The sequence below is a fragment of the Paramormyrops kingsleyae genome, chromosome 24 (genome assembly GCF_048594095.1).
Source record: "Paramormyrops kingsleyae isolate MSU_618 chromosome 24, PKINGS_0.4, whole genome shotgun sequence".
NCBI classification, from domain to species: domain Eukaryota; kingdom Metazoa; phylum Chordata; class Actinopteri; order Osteoglossiformes; family Mormyridae; genus Paramormyrops; species Paramormyrops kingsleyae.
The window spans coordinates 12,488,051-12,512,656 of record NC_132820.1 but is presented as its reverse complement, the minus strand read 5'-3'; the positions used below and the strand labels follow the sequence as shown (position 1 = coordinate 12,512,656).

The 24,606-nt window shown below is 50.7% G+C and overlaps 1 protein-coding gene across 2 annotated transcripts; it reads left to right on the top strand.

Moving 5' to 3' along the window:
* Nucleotides 1–359: 359 nt before the first annotated feature.
* Nucleotides 360–24,458, top strand: LOC111850634 (unconventional myosin-Ic-like). 2 transcript variants are annotated; one of them, XM_072706796.1, is made up of 31 exons: nucleotides 360–702; nucleotides 5,681–5,833; nucleotides 6,845–6,960; nucleotides 8,191–8,389; nucleotides 9,483–9,743; nucleotides 9,917–10,015; nucleotides 11,058–11,165; nucleotides 11,263–11,334; nucleotides 11,536–11,655; nucleotides 11,852–11,934; nucleotides 12,334–12,439; nucleotides 13,275–13,355; nucleotides 13,462–13,553; nucleotides 13,811–13,905; nucleotides 14,008–14,054; nucleotides 14,155–14,235; nucleotides 14,775–14,880; nucleotides 16,505–16,622; nucleotides 16,943–17,056; nucleotides 18,093–18,169; nucleotides 18,383–18,451; nucleotides 19,002–19,086; nucleotides 20,203–20,362; nucleotides 20,457–20,540; nucleotides 20,783–20,873; nucleotides 21,085–21,140; nucleotides 21,342–21,477; nucleotides 21,897–21,967; nucleotides 22,206–22,303; nucleotides 22,719–22,818; nucleotides 22,941–24,458. In XM_072706796.1, exons 2-31 carry the CDS (start codon nucleotides 5,708–5,710, stop codon nucleotides 22,965–22,967), a joined length of 3,078 nt encoding a protein of 1,025 aa, XP_072562897.1. In that variant the 5' UTR covers nucleotides 360–702; nucleotides 5,681–5,707; the 3' UTR covers nucleotides 22,968–24,458. The 2 variants fall into 2 exon arrangements, with proteins under 2 accessions (XP_072562897.1, XP_072562896.1); XM_072706795.1 differs by lacking the exon at nucleotides 360–702 and adding an exon at nucleotides 4,016–4,319.
* Nucleotides 24,459–24,606: the final 148 nt, after the last annotated feature.

The following is a 24,606-nucleotide window of genomic DNA, read 5'->3' as shown; positions in this document are numbered from 1 at the left end:
ACCTGAGCCCCCGCCGAGGGCTGGTCTGCTGGGGGCCATTGGGCGTCTGTCCTTTCAAAGCACGCTGTCTGCAGAAGGAGTCACCGTGCCATCACTCGCATGGGACACCGGGAGGAAGGAGGGGCCAGGCCCCACACTGGCATGAGCTGAGCACCATCGCAAATACCAATCAGCAGGGGCCCTGACCCACTCGCGCCCCTGCCAGGGGGAAATGTCCGCATTCACAGAGCATGTGAGACTGCCTGCCGGTGCTGTAGGCAGCGTGGGAGCTGCAGCCCGCCTGCAGTGATGCACAGTTTCCGTTCTGGTGTCTTATCCTGTTCACCCATACATGAGGTCTGGCTTCCTGTTCCTGAGAGCTGCAGTGGGGTGGTGCCTCCGAGCCCAGCGGGTCTGCTGCTTCAACGCGAATCAGTCCAGGAGTGAAAGTTGCCATCAGGAACCTATTATTTTATTTGATTTGATTCGGAAGTCGCTACGACGATTTTAACTTTGCCGCGTCCCGGTGTTTCTCCACCACGTGCCCTGCATGGAGTGTAAGCGATCAGCTGGGAGATAATACTGGAGCTCCGGAAAGTTCTACCCTGGTCCTGCCGCCGAGCACATCCCTGAGCAGGCATATTTGGACTTGGGCAGGACTGGACTCTTTGGCGGGCTTTTGGAGCGCAGCACGGCTCAGGAGGGACTGCGTCGTGTTTCACGGTGAGTGTGAACGCGAAGCGGCTTTTTCAGGGGCTGGTCGGCAGAGACTTGTCTGCACCCAGCTGAAGCCTGCATGACAGACCTTTGCTTATTGTTTTAAAAGGTTATCTGGAAAATGATCTGACACAAGAAGCGCAAAACTGGTAAACACCAAAGTGCCACAACAGTGAAAAATAAACCAAATTCTAACTATCTATCCATCATTACATTTACTTTGGCAGAAGTGGCCATTTTCACTTCTGCAGATGTTCTTTCAGATTTGGCGGTGAGACAGAATGCAGTGAGGGAGATGGTACAGTAGGGGGCGACAACATGCAACCCGAGAATCTGGCGGGGAGCTTTAGGTCTGAAGTTTATTTGAAAACTCACCTTGGTTCAGGAGTAAAGACGAGCTGGTATCACGTTCTGTCCATGAGGCAGGTTGATTCTCTCTGTGTTTGCCTGTCCTTTTTAATCAGGAAGCCTCTGGGTGCTAGGAAGGCGGGGCTGGACATCCAACCTGGCCTTCCGTACCGTGAAAAGCCACCCCCATGTCCAACACATCTTCAGGTGGAAGCAGAAATGTGAGCCAAAGTGAACTGGCCGAACTATGGCCTTTACTTAGTCTGAAAACCCGCGTACATAAAAGCCAAGCACACGTAATGAACATGGAGCAGCATCTGCGAGTGGAGAACCGTCCTCGCGCACAAAATTAATTGTTAATAATAATAATGATCATGTATTTACTGTACTGCACGTTTTATCACCATTTTAGAGTGTTTCTCTTTACACTTAATAAAAAGGAAAAAGTTTAGTGTTAAACAATATGCCATGTCAATCATGGTGTGTAAGTACACACCGTTACGGGGGGGGGCAAAGGGGAGTTCGGCTAACTAACCCCTACCTCCTACCCAACCCTAACCTTCACCAGAAGTAACCGAACAATGTACAAAAATTTTGCGCCGCAAAATGCTTCTTGAACGAACGGCGTGGTTGATGGGCTCGTGAGGCAACGTACAGGAGGCTGCGCTGGATAACCAGCCCTGCCTTACCGCAGCCCCGCCTTACCGCAGCCCCACCTTACCGCAGCCCCGCCTTACCGCAGCCCTGCCTTACCGCCTTACCGCAGCCCCACTTTACCGCCTTACCTCAGCCCCGCCTTACCGCCTTACCGCAGCCCACCTTACCGCAGCCCCACCTTACCGTAGCCCCGCCTTACCGCCTTACCGCAGCCCCACCTTACCGCAGCCCCGCCTTACCGCAGCCCCGCCTTACCGCCTTACCGCAGCCCCACCTTACCGCAGCCCCGCCTTACCGCAGCCCCGCCTTACCGCAGCCCCACCTTACCGCAGCCCCGCCTTACCGCCTTACCGCAGCCCCACCTTACCGCAGCCCCACCTTACCGCAGCCCCACCTTACCGCAGCCCCGCCTTACCGCAGCCCCGCCTTACCGCCTTACCGCAGCCCCACCTTACCGCAGCCCCGCCTTACCGCAGCCCCACCTTACCGCAGCACCGCCTTACCGCAGCCCCGCCTTACCGCAGCCCCGCCTTACCGCCTTACCGCAGCCCCACCTTACCGCAGCACCGCCTTACCGCAGCCCCGCCTTACCGCAGCCCCGCCTTACCGCCTTACCGCAGCCCCGCCTTACTGCCTTACCGCAGCCCCGCCTTACCGCAGCCCGCCTTACCGCAGCCCCGCCTTACCGCCTTACCGCAGCCCCGCCTTACCGCCTTACAGCAGCCCCGCCTTACCGCAGGTCACAGCAAGACATCCTCAGTTTTAATCCATAAAATGCATGTCGAATGTGAACCTGGGGCCATTGAGTTCCGGCACCTTCCTAATCCCCACATCCAGAGCCGATTTGGAGCATAGTGCTCATGACAAGGGAAATCCCCCACAGAGCACGTGCAAGGCCCCCCAGGAAGTGTGTGCGTGTGTGTGCGTGTGTGTGCGTGTGTGTGCGTGTGTGAGCAGGAAAGCAGGCCTGGGCCTGATGGGGGGGCTTCCTTCATATTGTAGCAGCTCCTGCTTCTGTTACAGGTGGAGCCGGATAGCGGCGTCCTGTGAAGGACAAGTGGAGGGTGGGGGCATGCGGGGGGGAGGGGGGGTGCAGGAAGGGGTCAGCATGTCTGAAGCTACATTCATGAGCACGTCCGAGAGCACAGGAATGGGCACACGGAGCTTCTTCTGTTGGACCTTTGAGTTGATGGAACAACTGCAGGGAGACTCAGCTGTGTGATGGGTTACACTGCGGCTCTGGGGAGGGACAGCACCTGGCTTTGCCTTATAAGGTTATGTGGCTATTTATAGCGCAAGAGGGGATTGGCTGCCCGGCAGTGGGAGGGGCCAAGGAGACTGGCCGTTAACTTTGATCGAGATACATGTCAGACAAAATGACTTTAATGTTTAATTTCCAGTGATTTCCACAGACCGTGGGGAGGGGGGGGGGTCATTTTGGGGAACGGTAGGGGTGCAGGAGATAGAGGAGGCTGGAAAACAAAATGAATAAGGAGAGAGGAATGAAGGGAGGAGGGACAAGAAGAAGGGGCTACAGGCAGAATGTTTAACTCTCACTCCTGCCAGAGGTGGAGCCAAAAGCTCCTCAGGGAGGCGCGTGTCTGGAAAGTATTACCCATATCCCCTTGGGTCAGCGTCCTGCCAGCTCTACTCTGGGGGGGGGGGGCCATAAGCTGGGCTTCCAGGCTCACGCTTCTTCCCGGTGTTCGTCAGCTATGGAATCTATGCCATGCTTCAGGCGTGAAGGCGGCCCATCGCTGCCGCACTACCTGGCTGGTCCAATAGGGGGCGCCAGGTTATCCTCGCTAAGGCTCTTTCCAGCTCGCCACCTGCACCTCAATGTCCAGCAGCCTCTACCCCTTGTGAAGACAGTGCCCTGATGCCACCTGCCCCCCAGCGTGAGGCGAACATGCATACCATGGTTGATGCGGTTGCCAGGGTGACCGCATCCGGCTAAAACCGACTCTGGGGCTGTTTATACTGACTGTCTGTCTCAGTTCACTTTAGGACTTTACTCCTGTTTCTTGCTGTATTTCACAGTTACCCGCCACCGCCCTGTTAGTCCGGCTTGTGGCTCCCTGAGCGTCGCTGCTCACACATTGTCTTGTTTTCACCATTTTCAGTGAGGCTGCTTGTTTTGAGTTCTGGGTCATGAGTGAATCTTTCCAGAACATGGGCACGCCCACATTCCTGGTGCTCCTTCCCCAGCCAGACCTCCCGAACTTAGTCATTTTTCTTCCTTCCCCCCCCCCCCCCCCCCCCGTGTGACACGTGGAGGTGGGGGCTGGGGTGGCTACGGCCCTGGGAGCCGGAGTTTATGTTTTACTTGTGACTGAGAGGGTGGTTCGGGGAGGGGCCGCAGAGGCGTGATACAGGGAGCGGCCCCCGGTTCGCGGTCGCGGAGTGCGGGCGCGTCTGTGCGAGAGCCTCATCTGCACAGAGAGGAGACCAAGGAGCAGCAGGAACACACAGTCTCTAGAGCAGAGGCAGGGATGGCGATCGGACCGTTTGGAACCGTAAAGACACAGTCTGCACAGAGCGGGACGCGCAGAACCGGGGCAGGCAGGACGCACGGCTGGGGCAGGCAGGATGAAAACAGGATGAGGTACCGGGCTATGGTAAGGAGGGGGGGGGGGGGGGGGGGGTTGATGCAGAGCCTCTGTGCAGGTTTTTGTTGGATGAAGGGGGGCTTGATTATAAACACAGGCTTTTAGAACATTCCTCCTGGTGTCCAGGTGCTGGAAGTGTATCCTGTGTGTAGCTGGCAGAGTGAAAAGGCTGTGTGCATGTGTGTGTTAGAACGTCAACTGAAGAATCACTGGCCTGGCTGTAAACACTTCAGGCATTCTACATGTGACCTGCCTCTGTCAGGATTGGAATGCACTGTCCCGGGTCATGTGACTGGCCTCTGTCAGGATTGGAATGCAATGTCCCGGGTCATGTGACTGGCCTCTGTCAGGATTGGAATGCAATGTCCCGGGTCATGTGACTGGCCTCTGTCAGGATTGGAATGCACTGTCCCAGGTTTTTTGACTGGCCTCTGTTAGGATTGGAATGCACTGTCGTGAGTCATGTGACTGTCCTCCATCAGGATTGGAACACACTGTCCCAGGTCATGTGACTTGCTTCTGTCAGGACTGGAATGCACTGTCCCGGGTTATGTGACTGTCCTCTCTCAGGATCATGTCCAGTAGTCCTTCGCACTGCACTGTGTAGTGTCATTCCTCCCCGTCATACCACACTGTTAGCATGTGTTTGTGCAGCACTGAGCAGCTTGTCTAGCTGAGAGTGTGCAGAGAGCAGTGACTCCTTATAAGGGCACGTCTACAATCCAGAAGATGGGCGTGGCTGGGACTGCGTTCTGCTGCAAGCTCCCATGCGACCGTGCGCGAGGCGACACTGGGTCAGGACCCCCAGGTGGGCTTCCCGCCGCCTGCCACATTGGCCTGGATCCACTGTTGTGCTGCTGTTGTTGGAGGATCTAGGACATTCCAGCCCCATGGAAGCGATGCTGAGATAAGCCTTAATGAGTTTACCAAGCCGTTAACCAGCCCCCCGGGAATGATGCTGTTCTCAGGGACCTGAGATCTACCAGCTTTCAGAGACTGGGCCAGTACTGCCCCCTGCAGGCTGGAGGGGAAGCAGCTGTGGGTGGGGAGCAGGGGGAGGAGCAGACCAGGAACTGGAAGCAGGGAGGCACAGGATCACCATGTTATGGTTTCTAACCTGGTCTTCAAGGATTTAGTCACTAAAACAATCATATGTGTCCACCTGCCTGTCAACCTATAAATTGGTCATGGCTGTTGACTTACCTAAATCTTTTTCTCAACCAAATGCTTGTTCAGTTGTTTTCTGCTGTTTTGAGCTCTACTCCGGATATGCACGCACATGGAGAACAACCTATTGAGCAACCTCTGTTTACATATTTCTTGTTGCTTGGTGACCCTTATTTACTCGTTGTTACCCACCCCTCCATCAGGCAGCTGGCGAGGGAGTCCGTGTCATCATGGAGACTGCCTTAACAGCCCGGGACCGGGTTGGGGTTCAGGATTTTGTCCTGCTGGAAAACTACACCAGCGAGGCGGCCTTCATCGAGAATCTGCGCAAGAGGTTTAAGGAGAACCTCATTTATGTAAGGCACACTCCAATAGGATCTTATCTACACAATGCAAAGGAAGAGAACCTCATGTACACTAACAATTAAAAGTTTTTGAACACCACAAGTTATTACCACTTTTCCACACCCAAAGAGAACCTCATCTACATAACAAACACAAAGGGAACCTCATTTATGTAAGGCACACACAAAGAGAACCTCATGTACATAACACACACAAAGAGAACCTCATGTACATAACACACACAAAGAGAACCTCATGTACATAACACACACAAAGAGAACCTCATGTACATAACACACACAAAGAGAACCTCATTTATGTTAGGCACACACAAAGAGAACCTCATGTACATAACACACACAAGGAGAACCTCATTTATGTTAGGCACACACAGAGAGAACCTCATGTACATAACAAACACAAAGGGAACCTCATTTATGTAAGGCACACACAAAGAGAACCTCATGTACATAACACACACAAAGAGAACCTCATTTATGTTAGGCACACACAAAGAGAACCTCATGTACATAACACACACAAGGAGAACCTCATTTATGTTAGGCACACACAGAGAGAACCTCATGTACATAACAAACACAAAGGGAACCTCATTTATGTAAGGCACACACAAAGAGAACCTCATGTACATAACACACACAAAGAGAACCTCATGTACATAACACACACAAAGAGAACCTCATGTACATAACACACACAAAGAGAACCTCATGTACATAACACACACAAAGAGAACCTCATTTATGTAAGGCACACACAAAGAGAACCTCATGTACATAACACACACAAGGAGAACCTCATTTATGTTAGGCACACACAGAGAGAACCTCATGTACATAACACACACAAAGAGAACTTTACCTGACATATACACACACAGAGCTTTGTCTGCTTACCAGCAAGCGCAGCCACACAGCCAGCCCCACACATCCCACCTTGCAGGTTCTGCTTAGCACGGAAGGATGTGTGTGACCCTAACCGCACTAGCTGTCCCCTCACAGACGTACATCGGTTCCGTCCTTGTGTCCGTGAACCCCTACAAGGAGCTGGAGATCTACAGCAAACCGCACATGGACCGTTACCACGGCGTCAGCTTCTACGAGGTGTCGCCCCACATGTGAGTGTGTAAGCGTCATGTGCGCCCTCTTCTGGTGGCAGTCGCTAAGTGACTTTCGCCTTCCATTCAGATCTTCTTATGTTCTGATGCTCCAGAGCAGGAGTACTGGGATTCTGCCATGGTGGTGCCTCACATTTTCCCTGACTCACCACTTCCTGTTGCTCTGAGACTAGATGTTTCACCTGCTGCTAATGGAGCCCTGATTTCTGCAAGGGCCAGGAAAGGACTGAGGCCAGGGGGATTTTGGGCTTTGCTCCGTGAGACATTCCAGTCCTATCCTGTCAGGTGGAATATTCTGCACCTGTGATGTCATTTCTCCAATCACCAGTCTCCCTTGAACCCAAACAGACACTTTGAAATAACAAACCCCTTACAGTGCAGGGCACATTTTCTCCAGTAGTTGTAGTTAGAGGTTTGTGATGACCTCCTGTCCTTCATTGTGCTTCTAAATACCTCTACACTGCTTCATAGTTTCCATCTGCCCCCTTGACGTGTGCCTGATTTAGGATAAACGCTCTACTTCCTGTGGGTCACTCCTCTATGAGGAAACGAAAGCCAAACAAACATGCCCTGTGCTGACGTTGTGGGGTTTCCAGGTCAACAGCCCAGCCTGAGCTTCTGAATAATTACAATCACAGCTGTTTGAACATTCACAGTCATTACAGGTTTTCATTGTTTTTGGAGCAGTACAGCACTAAACCCTTGTTCCCACACCCAGTGGGACAGCATTAAACCCTTGTTCCCATACCCAGTGGGACAGCACTAAGCCCTTGTTCCTACACCCAGTGGAACAGCACTAAGCCCTTGTTCCCATACCCAGTGGGACAGCACTAAGCCCTTGTTCCTACACCCAGTGGAACAGCACTAAGCTCTTGTTCCCATACCCAGTGGGACAGCACTAAGCCCTTGTTCCTACACCCAGTGGAACAGCACTAAGCCCTTGTTCCCATACCCAGTGGGACAGCACTAAGCCCTTGTTCCTACACCCAGTGGAACAGCACTAAGCTCTTGTTCCCATACCCAGTGGGACAGCACTAAGCCCTTGTTCCTACACCCAGTGGAACAGCACTAAGCCCTTGTTCCTACACCCAGTGGAACAGCACTAAGCCCTTGTTCCCACTCCCTTTGGGACAGCAACAAACCCTTGCCCTCACTCTTACTAGGACAGTACTAAACCCTTGATCTCACATTCAGCAAGACAGATCTAAGCCCTTGCCCCTGTCTTTGCAGCTATGCCATCTCTGACAATGTGTATCGCTCGATGCGGACAGAGGGGCGGGACCAGTGTATCCTAATCTCGGGGGAGAGCGGTGCTGGAAAGACTGAAGCTTCCAAGAAGATACTGCAGTACTACGCCATGACCTGCCCTGCCAGTGAGCAGGTGCAGAAAGTCAAGGACCGTTTGCTGCAGTCCAACCCTGTGCTGGAGGTAACCATGAGGCTCCGTTATCACTGACATCACCTCACAGTCACAGTGCTGGAGGTAACCATGAGGCTCCGTTATCACTGACATCACCTCACAGTCACAGTGCTGGAGGTAACCATGAGGCTCCGTTATCACTGACATCACCTCACAGTCACAGTGCTGGAGGTAACCATGAGGCTCCGTTATCACTGACATCACCTCACAGTCACAGTGCTGGAGGTAACCATGAGGCTCCGTTATCACTGACATCACCTCACAGTCACAGTGCTGGAGGTAACCATGAGGCTCCGTTATCACTGACATCACCTCACAGTCACAGTGCTGGAGGTAAACCGTAAGGCTCCGTTATCACTGACATCACCTCACAGTCACAGTGCTGGAGGTAACCATGAGGCTCCGTTATCACTGACATCACCTCACAGTCACAGTGCTGGAGGTAACCATGAGGCTCCGTTATCACTGACATCACCTCACAGTCACAGTGCTGGAGGTAACCATGAGGCTCCGTTATCACTGACATCACCTCACAGTCACAGTGCTGGAGGTAACCATGAGGCTCCGTTATCACTGACATCACCTCACAGTCACAGTGCTGGAGGTAAACCGTAAGGCTCCGTTATCACTGACATCACCTCACAGTCACAGTGCTGGAGGTAACCATGAGGCTCTGTTATCACTGACATCACCTCACAGTCACAGTGCTGGAGGTAACCATGAGGCTCCGTTATCACTGACATCACCTCACAGTCACAGTGCTGGAGGTAACCATGAGGCTCCGTTATCACTGACATCACCTCACAGTCACAGTGCTGGAGGTAAACCGTAAGGCTCCGTTATCACTGACATCACCTCACAGTCACAGTGCTGGAGGTAACCATGAGGCTCCGTTATCACTGACATCACCTCACAGTCACAGTGCTGGAGGTAAACCGTAAGGCTCCGTTATCACTGACATCACCTCACAGTCACAGTGCTGGAGATAAACCGTAAGGCTCTGTTATCACTGATATCACCTCACAGTCACAGTTCCAGTGGTGACTGTGAGGCGTGGTTGACTGTTTCGTGAGCATCTCCCTGCCTCCTCATCTCCCTTCAGGCTTTCGGGAATGCCAAGACCCTGCGCAACGATAACTCCAGCCGCTTTGGAAAGTATATGGACATTCAGTTTGATTTCAAAGGGGCGCCGGTTGGTGGTCACATCCTGAGCTTCCTGCTGGAGAACTCCCGTGTCGTGCACCAGAACCACGGCGAGAGAAACTTCCACATCTTCTACCAGATGATCGAAGGTGGAGAGGAGGAGCTGCTACAACGACGAGGATTGGAGAGGAACCCACAGCAGTACCACTACCTGGTGAAGGTGACTGTGAACCTGCCCACTCTCTGTATGTGTGGACCTACTGGTTCACTGACCACAGGAGGATAGACTATGGGAAAAATGTGAAGCCCCCCCCCCTAGCACCACAGAAGAATCCTCTAAGAAGATTTCATTGGCAATTTGGGGATGACACCAGTCATCTTTCTGTTTCCCAGGGGAAATGCCCAAGGGTCAGCTCCCTCAACGACCGCAACGACTGGAAGGCAGTGAGGAAAGCCCTGTCTGTTATTGGCATAAGTGATGAGGAGGTGGAGGTAAGGTCAGCTTCTTTTTCCATGTAGCTCTTCCACACTTTCTTCCAAGCAAAAAATAACTCTCATGTTGGGATGGAACTTCATGGACCTTCAAGATCAGACCTTCATGTGGAGGCTGGTGGCTTCAGCGTTTTCAGATTCCTTTGGCTAATTGCTTCACTGCCTCCCGCTTAATGGGCTCAGGAGTTTTGCTGTAAGGCTGCTAATGAACCCCCGACATATTTGGCACTTTCCTGCTGGTAGTGGACAGGCGTTAGTTTGCTACCTTAAGTGACTGCCGCAGCACTGCCCCCTAGAGGCGAGCAGATAGCCTGCAAATTGTCAGACAATTGGGGCTTTTTTGCACTGGCATACAGTAACTGAGCCAGTTACTGCATACCTGAGACTAGTTGCAGCACAGTTACAGCTTCCACTGCAGAGGGGTCGGCTCGGTAAAGGCGTTGCCGGGTTTGGAGAGCAACAGTGACGCAAAACAGAGACACTCATTTACTGTTCTCACAGTGTCCATCATGATTTACTATGTGCTAATCTCCTAATTTCCTTGCACATCTGTGAGAATTAGCATTTGCGTGCGTAAATTTGCATTATGAATCCATTCTGTTTAGCGGTTCTGTAGTACTTTTCTAAGTAGGAGGTGGGGAATTTTTAAGTTCAGAGTTTTCGGGATTGCATTCCGATGTACAAAACTATTAATGATGAATAATATGTAGAATGTACACTTCTACTTTCAGATAATCCATGCGCAGGACACTGTTATCTCCCTCTGTATTGACCAACCAGATGGTGGTGACACAACCACCTTGGTTTGGTCACGCTTTCAGTCCTGCTAATAAGCAGTGCCATGTCAGTGCGGTAACAGCTTGGGTATGGCTGGGGTACTTTACAGTGGGAAACTCCCAGTGTGCAGTGCATCTCGGTTCTTGGTGGCAGTGCAAAAGCGCCTAAAAATGCTGCCTTTTGTTATATGGCTTTGTTTATGGCCTTCTGACTCCCTCTCCATCTCTCTCTCTCTCTCTCTCCCTCACTCCCCCTTGCTCTGCAGGAGCTGCTAAACATTATTGCCAGTGTCCTCCACCTGGGGAATGTTCAGTTTGGGATGGAGGACAGTGGTGGGGTCTACATCACCACAGAGACCCAGATCATGTCACAGGTACGGGACGTCGAGGCTGCCGGTCACCAGCCTGCGCCCCCTGCTGTCCACACTCTGCCTCTGACGCTCCTGCGTGCTGTGTTGTTACTCCTTCCAGCTGTTGGGTGTGGAAGGGACCCTCTTGAATGAAGCCCTCACCTACAGGAAGATCATCACCAAGGAGGAGGAGGTACGTCTCTCCCACTCCTCCTTTCCGTATTAGTTCATCATTCGACATTGTTTTTATTTCTTTGTTTAGACAGTACAACTGTGAGCACTGGAGAAAAGTGGTGTTTATGGAGGAGAGACACGCTGACCGGTCTCCTCATGATGGACCTCCTCTTTCTGCTGTTCCCTAAGACGCCCGCTTGTGTGTGCATTCGCTCTACAGCTCATGAGCCCCCTGAATCTGGAGCAGGCGGCCTCAGCGCGGGACGCCCTGTCCAAAGCGGTCTACGGACGCGCCTTTACCTGGCTGATCAACAAGCTCAACATGTCTCTGGCCTTCAGGGTATGCAGAGCGACTGCGTACTCGTTCTGTTTGCGCTGTACTGAACATTTTCATCTCTATCACAGCTCTGTTGCATTTGGGTGAATGGGGTTGGTTTAGTTCATTGGGGAACTAGAGACCCTGCGTGTCGGTGGCTCTGCTGTGCCTTTCCCTTGCTTCTTGTGGGCTCTGGTTGGCTGACGCTGTTGTGCCGCAGGATCCGGTCTATCCCACCGGCAGGTGTGCTGCTGCCATCGGACTGCTAGACATCTACGGCTTCGAGGTCTTCCAGCACAACAGGTGACCAAATGCCCCCTGTCTGACTGCCCCCCACCCCTATCACACCATTTCCTTCTTTGGCCCTGTCTGCTATGGTCCAAATATCATTCATGACATAAAATTATCACTTGCATATGTGACCTGTGGTGATTTCTTTTCATAACTGCTTTGTAGAGTGCGCCATCTAGTGGTTGGAGTTTAGCTGTTTTCAACACAATGCTAAGCATCTGTGTACATTTTTGAGTCATCCACCCATCATCCATCCATCCATCCATCAATCTTCCAAATGTTTGTTCAGTACTAGGTCACTGATTTTTTTGGACACCTTTGAAAAAACTTTAAAATAAAAAAAAAAAAAGAGAAAATCAGACGTGACTCACACGTGATTCACACTGAGTAATCCCACCACCCCCCCCCCAGCTTCGAGCAGTTCTGCATCAACTACTGCAACGAGAAGCTGCAGCAGCTGGTCATCGAGCTGACGCTGAAGCAGGAGCAGGATGACTACGTGGCCGAGGGCGTCACGGTGAGATGGCGGGCCTGGAATTGTCGGGCACTGATTGGGGCTGCCGTCTGCGGTGTCATTAACGGCCTTCTCGCTCGGCTCCCATTGGCCGAATGCAGTCATTGGTGGACGTTGCAATATGGGCGAGCCCCCTGCAACCTTGCCAGCTACATTTTGTATGTGTTTCCCAGTGAATGTCAGATCCTTAAAGGCAAATGACACAATAATGAACTCAGCCAGCTAAAGGAAAATAGAAGGAGAGTCATTTAACGGATTGCTGCTTGTGATGCTACAGGAAGTAAAGGGTGCAAAGGTAACACTGCTGGCAGGGTGCATTATGGGTAGAACTTCCTGACAGTCCTGCTCAGGGACCATAGGCTGAGACAAAGACACCCTGAGTGAGGAATGTCTCACTGAGCCGGGCGGCTCTGCCCACCCCCTCTCCCCCAGAGGTGTGAGATGGTAAACTTTCCGCTCTGGTGACTTCATGATGCTGCAGATTCAGCAAGTGGCTGACCCCCCCCCCCCCCCCCGGCCCCCCAGTAACTGTAACGGAAAGGCCGCTATGTCCCTGGGGGCCGCTGTGTCCCGGGGTGTCGGCCTCTCAAAGGGTGCTTTATGCAGCGAGGCCCCGTAACTGGTGGCCCCACGCTCCCGCCGTCGGCGTGGCAACGGAAAGCCGCGCCTTTCGGAATAGCAGGCAGGCCAGCGGAGAGAGCAGCGTTTGTCCGGCAGCCCTGGGCCGCAGTGGGCGTGGCATTTCCCGAATAGCTGAGATTTTTGGGAGCTGGAAAGTGCTAAGGGGAATTACCCTCGAGTGACCCCCCCCCCCCCCTGCCTTGTTTGTGACTCGCAGTGGGAGCCTGTGCAGTACTTCAACAACAAGAGCATCTGCGACCTGCTGGAGGAGAAGTTCAAAGGCATCATTTCAGTCCTGGTGGGTGGAGGAGGCCGTGGGGGTTGGGCACTCTCTTGTCACTGTGTCATTCCTCTGCCCCTACACCCTGCGCTCCATACATACTGTTCCCCAATTCCCACCACAGGATGAGGAGTGTCTGAGGCCTGGGGATGCCAGTGACATCACCTTCCTGGAGAAGCTGGAGGTCACCGTGGGGGATCACCCCCACTTTGTCACGTGAGCCCCCCCCCAACCCTAACTCTAACCCTAAACTCCCCCCATCCCCCGTCATTCCAGCTCCCATCCTCACTCGACACTCATAGGCCTGGAATTTCGACCCTGACTCATGCCAGGGCATGAGCACACTAAAATGACTGCATTCATGCATAACATTTCAATTTTATAAGTTTTAATCCATGGCCATTTGTGTATATTTTCTTTACCTCGCACGGATGACATGAAATGGCTCACTAAGTTGTATTTTCCTGCATCAGACACAAGCTGGCCGATGGAAAGACCCGGAAAGCAATCGGCAGAGAGGAGTTCAGGCTGCTTCACTATGCCGGAGAGGTCAACTACAATGTCAACGGTGAGGGCAGAGTGTCACCACAGGGCAGTGCTATCAGGAAGTAATAGGAGTCTGATGAATGACTGACTCTTAAATTTTGTCTCATTCTGTTGCTGTTTGTAGGGTTTCTGGACAAGAACAATGACCTCCTCTACCGGAACCTCAAAGAGGTACTTTTACCTGCTCTAGTCAGACGGCACCATGCTTCATTCTAGCTCTCCCCTGATGTCGCCATGCCCCCCCCTCCCCCCCCCCCATCACCACCTGCAGATGATGTGTCGTTCGGAGAACAGGATCCTCACACAGTGCTTCGAGCGGGATGAGCTGACTGACCAGAAGCGCCCTGAGACGGTAAGTCGTGTTTCACACTTACGCACGGACACAAATGCACGATAAGGACACAAGTGCTGTAAGCAACTCACGAGAGATATAGTTGTAGGGATGTAGCTACAGAATCTTAAGCATGTAAACACAGAAGCCTCATGAACATTTGGACATTGTTACTCACACCAGGCACAGAAACACTCACTGTGTACGGCCATAAACATGCAGACCCCATAGGTATGCAGAGAGCCTCCCACACATCTCAAGTGCTGTAAGCTCCTTTCATTTCGCCCCCTACCCACACATCTTGGAATGCCCATTCTAAGCCCCGCCCACCACACCTACCGGCCGAGCAGCTCATTGGCCGATCTGAAACATTTCGCCTTATTGGTGGAAATACTTGCATGCTTTCATCAGTTGGGTTCATCACGTCGGTCCTTCCTCTCCTCCACTGACACTTGGGACTCTCCGCTCTCTCGCCCCCTGGTCCTGTTCTCTGGCGCTTCCTTTTCCTCTGGATTTTCCTCACTTTCTGTCTCTCCCCGTTCCGTTGTCTGGGAATCCAGACAGCAACTCAGTTCAAGTACAGCCTGGCCAAGCTGATGGAGATCCTGATGTCCAAAGAGCCGTCGTACGTGCGCTGCATCAAGCCCAATGATGCCAGGCAGCCAGGTAGGGTGTGTGTGTTTATGTGTGTGTCCGTGTGAGTGTGTGTGAGCATTTTGTAATTATTACATTGTGGAGACCAGATTTCCCCTCAATGTGATAAAAACCTGTATCTTTTTACCTGGTGGGGACATTTTTTCGGAAACCACAAGGATAACCTCAATTTTATAAAAATCTGTGACTGCAATCAAAAAAACTAAAAATGCCAAAAGTGTTGTATTTTGTTTGGTTACTTGTGGTTAAGGTTAGGGCTGAGTAGGGGTTAAAGATGGCATAATTGGGATTAAGGTTATGCCCAAAGAAATTAATAGAGAGTCCCCTTAAACATATGAATAAGCAGACTGTGTGTGTGTTTGTGTGTCCGTCTCAGCACCATTCTTTGTGCTGGTCTGTACTGCGTCATTTGCTGATGTTTCTCTGTGTTCATGAGGTTTATACTGCACATGCACATTTTATGCAGCTCTGAGTCTTTCCTACTTGCCGTTCATCCATTCTGTGTGCCATCAGCACTGGGAATTGGTGTGTGGATTTGGTTGCTGTGCCTGTGATCAGAAGGTTGCTGGTTTGAATCCCTGGGTCGGGATGCTTTGGGGACTGGTTGATAATGCTCTCTTTCAATTATTTGTCATTTTGAATAAAAATATCTGCTAAATACAAAACACGACCAGTTTACGATACAGTCAGAACCAGCAGGTAGGAGATAAGCCCGTAAGCTGGTCCAGCCTTTGGGAGGGGTTCTGCTATAGTGCCTCACCTAACCCACTCCGGCTGTGCTCTGGTGTAGATAAAAATAACTAGACATATGCAGTGGGTGGTGAGGTGGCACAGTGGTTAGCGCTGCTGCCTCTTAGCTAGAAGATCCTGGGTTCGATCCTGGGTCCTTTCTGTGTGGAGTTCACACGCTCTCCCCATAGGTTTCCACCTGGGGCTCCGGTTTCCTCCCACGGTGCAAAAATGTGCAGGGCAGGTTGATTGGTGTGTCTAAATTGTGCCCTGCGGTGTGTTGGTTCCTGCCCGTGTCCCTTGTTTCCGGGATAGGCTCCGTGACCCCAGTTGGGATTAAATGGTTATGGTGATAGATGTATGCAGCAAGTTCTGCTAGCACTTACGCTGTAAGTGTGTTTGACTTGTTTTTTTGTGTTAGGAGAACCCAGATTCAGGATGCAGCATCACAGTATAGTGCTGGCCATTCAAGGGGGTGACATGCTCCGCCTTCATGCCTTTTAAGGGGGTGACGTGCTCAGCCTTTGCACCCTTTAAGTCAGGGGTGGGGAACCTGTTCTATGGAGGGCCGATGTGGGCGCAGGTTTTTGGGATGACCTCTCAATCAGCCAATAATAAAACAGTGGTTCTCAACTCCAGTTCTGGGGACCTTCTGTTATTGGCTGATTGAGAGGACATCACAAAAACCCACACCCACACCAGCCCTCCATGGATTACGTTCCCCACCCCTGCTTTAAGGGATGACATGCCCCATCTTCATGCCCTTTTAGGGCATGCCTGCCCCTCCTCCATGCTCTTCTATGGAGTGACTGCCCCACCTTCATGCCCTTTTAGGGCATGACTGCCCATCCTCCATGCCCTTCTATGGAGTGACTGCCCCACCTTCTTGCCTCTCCATCCCCCTCAGGTCGCTTCGATGAGGTGTTAATCCGCCACCAGGTGAAGTACCTGGGCCTGATGCAGAGCCTGAGGATACGGCGTGCTGGGTTCGCTTACCGCCGTCGCTATGAGGTCTTCCTGCAGAGGTCAGTCGACACCACAAACAGGATGCTGTTGAGTGCTGTTTATTTGGTATTGAGTGTTGGGTGCTGGATGTTGAGTGCTGCTTCTTGGGTGCTGGTTATTGAGTGTTGTTTGTTGAGTGTTGTTTATTGAGTGTTGAGTGCTGGGTGTCAGGTGCTGTTGAGTGTTGGGTCTTCATTATTGCATGTTATGTGGCCTGTGCTGATTGTGGTAATGGAATTCTGAAGCGTGACTGTATCACCTACAGGTGTCCTGCAGTGAGGTCACTGGAACCCTGTCACACACACTAAGGCCTGTGCTTGTGTCCCCTGTCACCATGCAGATACAAATCGCTGTGTCCTGAGACTTGGCCTAACTGGCAAGGGCAGCTGGCAGAGGGCGTCGCCACCCTGGTCAGACACCTAGGGTACCAGCCTGAGGAGTACAAACTGGGCAGGTAGCCTGTGTGTGTGTGGGGGGGGAGCATACGGGGAGGGGTGTAGGGAGGAGGGTAATGGAGGGAGCGATGGACAGGAGGAAAGCAGGCAAAGGGACAGATGCGGAAAGAAACAGGGCCCTTTAATAGCCGTTTATGTTGCTTTATTTACCAAATGCTTTTAGCCAAAGCAAAATCCAGCCAGGCTGTTAAAGCATCTCAAGCATGTTGCTGTTATGAAGCCAACTAGGCATAAGAGCATCTGGGCCGAGCTTCCAATGAACAATCAGTGGCACTTAAAGCAACAGCCACACAGAACAATAAAGAAGATGGCAAAAACAGAAAAGCATTCAAATCACGATGGCCCAATACATCACAAGTATGGGGTTCCTATGAAGCAAGTATAGATCATAACCAAGGGGCGGCAGATGAAGAGGGGCTCAGATAGGTGGTTGCTTGGGTGAGCTAGGTAAGGTGTTCCTGGAAAAGGTGGGTCTTGAGATGTTTCTTGAAGGTCGAGATGGACTCTGATGGATGTGTATGGGTAGCTCATTCCACCGTTGAGGAACCACACATGAGAGACCTCTGAAGTTATGGTCATTTTCACGTGGTGGAGGGATCTCTAGGTGATGCTGAATTGCTGGTTGAACTGTCAGGATCATCACCATAAGTCTCTTTTCTGTCCTTGTCCAACAGTTTCCTGCTGGCTGGATTGTTATCTGAAACTCTTCATTAATTAGTTTGTGCATCCCAAACACATGTCCCCATTTACATTAGCCTTTGTGACATTAGCATGTATTAGCCTCATAGCATGTACATATCCTCATTTACATTAGCCTCTGTCACAGCACTCATTAGTCTCTTACTTTAGCCGGTGTGGCATTATAGTCCACATTTTTGCTCCCTGGGAGCTGGGAAGGAGCAAAAATATGTACTGTCTGGGATCCCTGAGGACTGGGTTAGGAAACACTGCATTAGCCTCTCTTATCTCCTCCGGTGGTGCAGTGATTCTTTAGACATGTCCCTCCCCCTGAATTGTGAAATCCTGTCTCCTCAGGTCAAAGATATTCATTCGTTTACCAAAGACTCTGTTTGCCACCGAAGATGCCTTGGAAGTAAGAAAGCAAAGCATAGGTGAGAGATGTGTGGATGAAAACGATGGTGTGAGCGAGATAGATGATTATGGTGATTATGATGTTTGAAAGGCTGGAAGATAGGGGAGCGGAAGCATGGACTCCTAGGTGATGTGATACCTGGGTTTAGTGAGCTCAGAGATTAGGGGCAAACCAGTTTGATGCCACTGCTGCTCCTCTGATGCTCCTCCATCTTCCTGATGTTCCTCCTCAGCCACAGTCCTACAGACCAGCTGGAGGGGCTACAGCAAGAGGTCCAAATACCAGAAGCTGAGGAACGCAGGTGAGACCTGCACCGCTGGCTCCCTGTATCTCTGTCCCACTGCTGAGCATTTTACTGACCCAAAACTTAGGTTAAAATACCAGTAAAAAGTAAAGTATAGTAAATGCAAAAACCAGTAACTTAGCTGTTTATTGTCATTATAAAGTATCATGTACTGCAGATAATTCTATGTGCTATTCATTTGTGCGACTGCCCAGTATCACCAGACACAGGAATTTTTCAGCTCCATTATAATCTAATGACACCACCGCTGTCCATGTGGTCCATCGCTGACCAAAGCGCCATTATGTGACACATGGCTGTATGTATAAATATGGTGCGTGTTCAGTGGTTGATTACTGCAGTCCATGTATTCAGAGGTTACAGTGTGACACTGATTGCCTTGATTTCATCTGCCGAATGTCTTCACTAGGATAGTAATGCTAGACAGATGGATCTTGGAGCTACAATGATATATTATTAGAAAGCAAACTGTGTTTCTGAGTTCTGGTGGTTTGGGGCCAGACACTAAAAATGACAATAAAAGAGGAGGGGATTCTCTCTCCACCAGTGATCACCATCCAGTCTTGGTGGAGGGGAGTTGTGGACCGGCGGAAGGCCCGGGTTCGAAAGCAGGCTGCCGACACCATCCGCAGGTACAACCCATAACAGACAGTGTGTACTCGTCCATGAAGGAGGCACGGTCCGGGCTATAGCTGCATCTTCTGTGCTGAGGTCTTTAGGGTGGAGGAGGCACGCTCCGGGCTGTACCTGCATCTCTCCTTCTGCGCTGAGGTCTTTAGGGTGGAGGAGGCACGCTCCGGGCTGTACCTGCATCTCTCCTTCTGCGCTGAGGTGTTTAGGGTTGAGGAGGCACGCTCCGGGCTGTACCTGCATCTCTCCTTCTGCGCTGAGGTCTTTAGGGTGGAGGAGGCACGCTCCGGGCTGTACCTGCATCTCTCCTTCTGCGCTGAGGTGTTTAGGGTTGAGGAGGCACGCTCCGGGCTGTACCTGCATCTCTCCTTCTGCGCTGAGGTCTTTAGGGTGGAGGAGGCACGCTCCGGGCTATAGCTGCATCTTCTGTGCTGAGGTCTTTAGGGTGGAGGAGGCACGCTCCGGGCTGTACCTGCATCTCTTCTGGAAGTCTTGAGCAGTAGTAATGTTACATTCGAAACTGAGGCTTCGAAACGTTTATTGAGTATGAAAGGGGCGTGTGCACTGAAGTCTCACTTTGAGGCCTGTAACATTCTCAGAGAATCACATGATTGATGACAAACAGAGCCTTGCTTCCCAGAGTGACATGCTGTTGACTTGACATTGACTTATTGAAAATACCTTTAGTAATAGCACATGCATTCTGTTTTTGCATATTTCTCCAAGACACTAGATGTCTCTGTGAAGCAATGGTTCAAACCCTTTGAAGGATCGCAACTGTTTCTGAATGGAGTGTTTCAATTGCCTCCCTCTCTCAGAAGACCCATTTTGCTATCACTAAATCCACCAGTAGGTGTCACTAGTGCACACCAAGTTACATGAAGCTGCAAATAATGAAGATACAGGGGAAGAGATGATCAACAAGGAACGGGTGTAAGCACTTGACTAATCAAACAGGTTGATTGGTGGTTGCAGTCAGGTAATTACTGAGAGTTACTGAGAATTACTGAGAGTGGGAAACCAGAGATAATCCCATCATAGGTACAGAGGCAGTGAGCTGGGACACCACTAGGGGGCAGAGCAGCCAGGAGAATCCCTGACAGTTTGCTCTCATTTAGGTTTATCAAGGGCTTCATCTTACGCGAACAGCCACGGTGCCCCGAGAACGAGTACTTCCTGGCCATCGTCCGCCACACGTTCCTCACGAAGCTGAGGAAGAACCTGCCCAGAACTGTCCTGGACAAGAGTTGGCCCAGACCCCCGCTGGCTCTCACAGAGGTGCCCCCGCCACCAAAACATGCACCCACATGCCCAGTGAGCGGCTGACCATGGGCAGGGCTGACAGAGCTGTGTTTGGCTGGCTGTTTGGCAGGCATCCGAACATCTGCGCAAACTCTGCATGCAGAACATGGTGTGGAGCTACTGCCGGAGGATCCAGCCTGAATGGAGGAACCAGGTGCAGTGCTGTGCAGCCACTTGCGCAGATCAGCCATCTGCGCAGTCAGTCAGGGGAGCTGGGCAGCATTGTGTGGGATGCGGAAAACATCATTGCTTTTTAATGACTGTCTACGAATTCGGCTTCTTTGGTTGTCATACTTATGTTTCTTACTCTTTCACGGTTTTTTAGCGCTATGCTTTAAATTCAATCTGTTCTTTCCTCCATTATTCTGTTCCTCCATCTCTCCTCTCTTCTGTCAGATGGAGCAAAAGGTGGTGGCTAGTGAGATCTTCAAGGATAAGGACAGCTATGCACAGAGTGTTCCTAGGCTCTTTGTGAGCACCAGACTAAGTGAGAACTAAATATATCTCTGTCACACACACACACACACACACACACACAAATACACACATAAACGCAATCACATGTTCTTAACCAATTGCTCATTGGCTCCACCTCCTTCAAGCTCCTGTCGTCTTATTGGCCACAGTTGCTCATTTGCCCCACCTCTTTTCCATTGCTGCCTCCTAAATGGCCATTTGTGGTGTGTGCCCTCCCTCAGACAGTGAAGATATCAAGCCCAAGGTGTTGCAGGTACTGGGTGATGACACAGTGCAGGTGAGTCCTGTAGCTGTCCTTGCTGTGTATGCCGGTGATGTGAAGATGTTCCCACAACATTTGTCGGTTTGTTTTTCTGCTTTTTTGGTATGGGGGTTGCACTCGCTGTAGTGGATTAGCCGCTCTGCAGTGTCAGTGTGTCCATGCATTTTGTGAGCCTGTCAGCGTGTGTCATCCCCTCCTGTCCCCTGTGACCTGCAGTATGGCGTGGCTGTGACCAAGTATGACCGGAGAGGCTACCGCCCACGCCAGCGCCAGCTCTTGCTTGGTCCCGCCTTTGCCGTCATTGTGGAGGAGGCTAAGCTGAAGCAGCACATCGACTACGAGACGCTCATTGGTGAGGGACGGCGTCACACTGATCCGGCCACAGCCAGACAGCAGAGCTCAGCAGTGAGGGACGGCGTCACACTGATCCGGCCACAGTCAGACAGCAGAGCTCAGCAGTGAGGGGCGGGGCCACACTGATCCGGCCACAGCCAGACAGCAGAGCTCAGCAGTGAGGGGCGGGGCCACACTGATCCGGCCACAGCCAGACAGCAGAGCTCAGCAGTGAGGGGCGGGGCCACACTGATCCGGCCACAGCCAGACAGCAGAGCTCAGCAGTGAGGGGCGGGGCCACACTGATCCGGCCACAGTCAGACAGCAGAGCTCAGCAGTGAGGGGCGGGGCCACACTGATCTTGCCTCAGTCATACAGCAGAGCTCAGCAGTGAGGGGCGGGACCACACAGGTCAGGCTGATGGGTTTGTCTCCATAGGCATCTCCGTCAGCTCCCTAAGCGATGGCATTTTTGTTCTACATTTGCCTTATGAGGAGAAGAAGCAGAAGGTAAGAGTCGGTCTCAGACCTGATCATGTGACAGATTCTAATCATGTGACCATGTAGTTATGAGTCTTCACTCCAGACCTGCTGTGTGTGGTACGTGTTGATGTGCAAGTGTGTAGAAGTGCTGGCGTGTGGACAGGAAGGCGTGTAGACATGCATGTGTACAGCCATGTAGGTGTGATGACATGTAGGCATGTAGATGTGCAGGTATGTAGATGTTCAGACATTCTTTGCATTCCAGGGTGATGTGGTCCTGCAGACTGAACATGTTATTGAGGCAGTGACCAAGCTAGCCATCAGCGCTGACAAGGTCCACAGTGTCAATGTCAGCCAGGACAGGTAAGGCAGTGCCAGATTGTCTGTCACCTCCTGGGATTGCATGTCTGCACCCTAAATCTGCTTGTGTGTCTGGTGTGCTGTGATTGGCTGATGTTGTCTCCCTAACCCTGCTTTTGAATCACAAAGTGCCATGATTGGTTCAGGTGCTAAACATAACCCTACTTGTGTGTACTGGTGTACTGTGATTTGTTCAGGTTCAAACCCTAACCCTGCTTGTGTGTGTTGGTGCGCTGTGATTGGCTGATGTACTGTTTCCCTCCAGAGATGGGTTGCAGGTCATTAACTGGATTTGTCGTTTTTCCAGTTTTCATTCCATCAATTTTCCAGACATGTTACTTTTTCCACATTAAGTCTTTTTTTGTGGTAGAAAATGCAGGCTGACACAGTGCCTCCCCCCCCCTCCCCCTCCCCCAAGTATAAAGTTTGCAGTGGGCCGAGGAAAGGAAGCCGTCATTGATTTCACACCTGGATCCAAACTGGTGGTGGCCAAAGCCAAGAATGGACACCTGTCAGTGGTGAGTCCCAGTACTGACCTAGTTAAATGGAAGCAGGAAATCACATGTAGGCTCATTCAGCAATGCCTGTTAATCATGTGGGTTTAGAAAATAATTCACTTTTTTTTATTTAATCAAATTAGATGGCCCCACGTCTCAAAACCCGATGACAAGGTCCATCAACTCATCACAGAAGCAACGCAGCAGCCAAAAGCCTTCTAGATGATTCTGATATAGCCAGAAAGTGATGAGCCTATCAGAGTCTGCTTCTTCCTGTTATAACCAATCACGACAAAGCTCATCCCATACCAGTGACTTCAACATTCCAGAAATAAACATTCACAGTGTTTCTGTCTAATAAGGGGTGATTTAAGTGTTATGAAATCTTCTTCTGAAAGATACCTAGGTGCATTTGGACTAGTTCTGTGATGAGTTTTGCTCCTAGGGGAACATGATGGAGAAATACAGTAGATGGATCACATCTGGGTTTGGGCAGAGAGGGAAATCTTTGCAGTTTCCTGTAGTCTAGTCTTCTATTACTTGGTGAATACGTCACATGATGGATTTTTGTAAACAGTGGTGGTCGCCCCCTTGTGTTAGCGATGGTGTATAGCATGTGCCAGGGCCAGTCCTTCTAATGCCATGTGTCAGACTCTAGCTCAGAGTGTAAATATGGACTCACACGTGTGACTTGCATTTGCACCTGCTTGTTGTGCGACTGTCCATCTTCAGAGCAAAAACATGTTTCAATTCAATCAGTAATTGAGAAAACTTCTTAATGGAGCATTGAAATTGAGCCAGAGAAACCGGCAGTTACAATCATCAGTCCAGCATTGCTACTGCACTTCCTGTTGTCTGCATGGGTGAGATTGTTCTTCCAGGAGCTTGTGTTGCACTTTGGCTATAAGATGAATGAGTTAGTATCTCAGTTATCTGGTATCTGCACAGAAATATACCTTTTTGCTAATCATCAATCAGCGAGCCTTTCTGAAAGTGATTTAAAAACTGTAATGTAACGTCACAGAGTGTTACTGTAAACTAGGTGAAGATGAAGGTAAATGACATACTGACACAGTAAAACACTACGAGAAGATGGAGTTGAGTTAGGAAATTATGGTTAAATGATTGTAAGTTTTCTGGTTTAGAGAGAAGACTTGGATCCAGAGAAAGAGAGAGAGAGAGAGAGAGAAGGAGATAGAGAAGAGTGGAAGAGTGAAAACAGTGAAAGAAAGGCAGAATGTTCCGCTTGTCATGTTAGATTTAGCAAAGCGTAGCACACACACGGCAGAAACTGCCCGTGTCAGTAACCCAGTAACCCGACCTTATCACTTACACAGCTGTGTCAATGAGCTTTTTAAGACTTAAGTTCCTTTAGAAGTGTAATCCACTTTATGGCTAACCCACCAATCAGAGATATGCATGCACGCACCAATCAGAAAGCTGCACTTGTGCTTGCCTTCAGGTACACATACATCACATATGCAATCTAACAAACCACAGCCACTCCTGTATATTAAACACGAGGGTGTATCCCAGTTCACTCTGATGTACCAAATTCAATACAGGAGAGACTTCATACTAATCTGTAGAAAATAATCTGAATAACCTATCAAGTCAAGAGCTTTAGGGTGAATTATCTAAATAAAAAGGTAAAAGTGAAAGATTTTGCCTGACTTTCTCCAGCCTCGTCTGAAACATCTTGTCTCTATCTACAGACGTGTTATTATAGGTTATTATAGACTCCTGTCTTCAATCTGACTTTTGTAGAGTCACTGCTGATGCGTGATACAGATCTTTGATTACAGAGGG

Excerpts from the sequence above, each read along its gene's own strand:
- LOC111850634 (XM_072706795.1), top strand. The coding sequence starts at position 4,194 with ATGGCGATCGGACCGTTTGGAACCGTAAAGACACAGTCTGCACAGAGC. Across the intron at positions 4,320-5,680 it reads GGATGAGGTACCGGGCTATG|GCAGCTGGCGAGGGAGTCCG; the intron begins GTAAGGAGGGGG and ends CCCCTCCATCAG. Across the intron at positions 11,935-12,333 it reads GAGGTCTTCCAGCACAACAG|CTTCGAGCAGTTCTGCATCA; the intron begins GTGACCAAATGC and ends CCCCCCCCCCAG.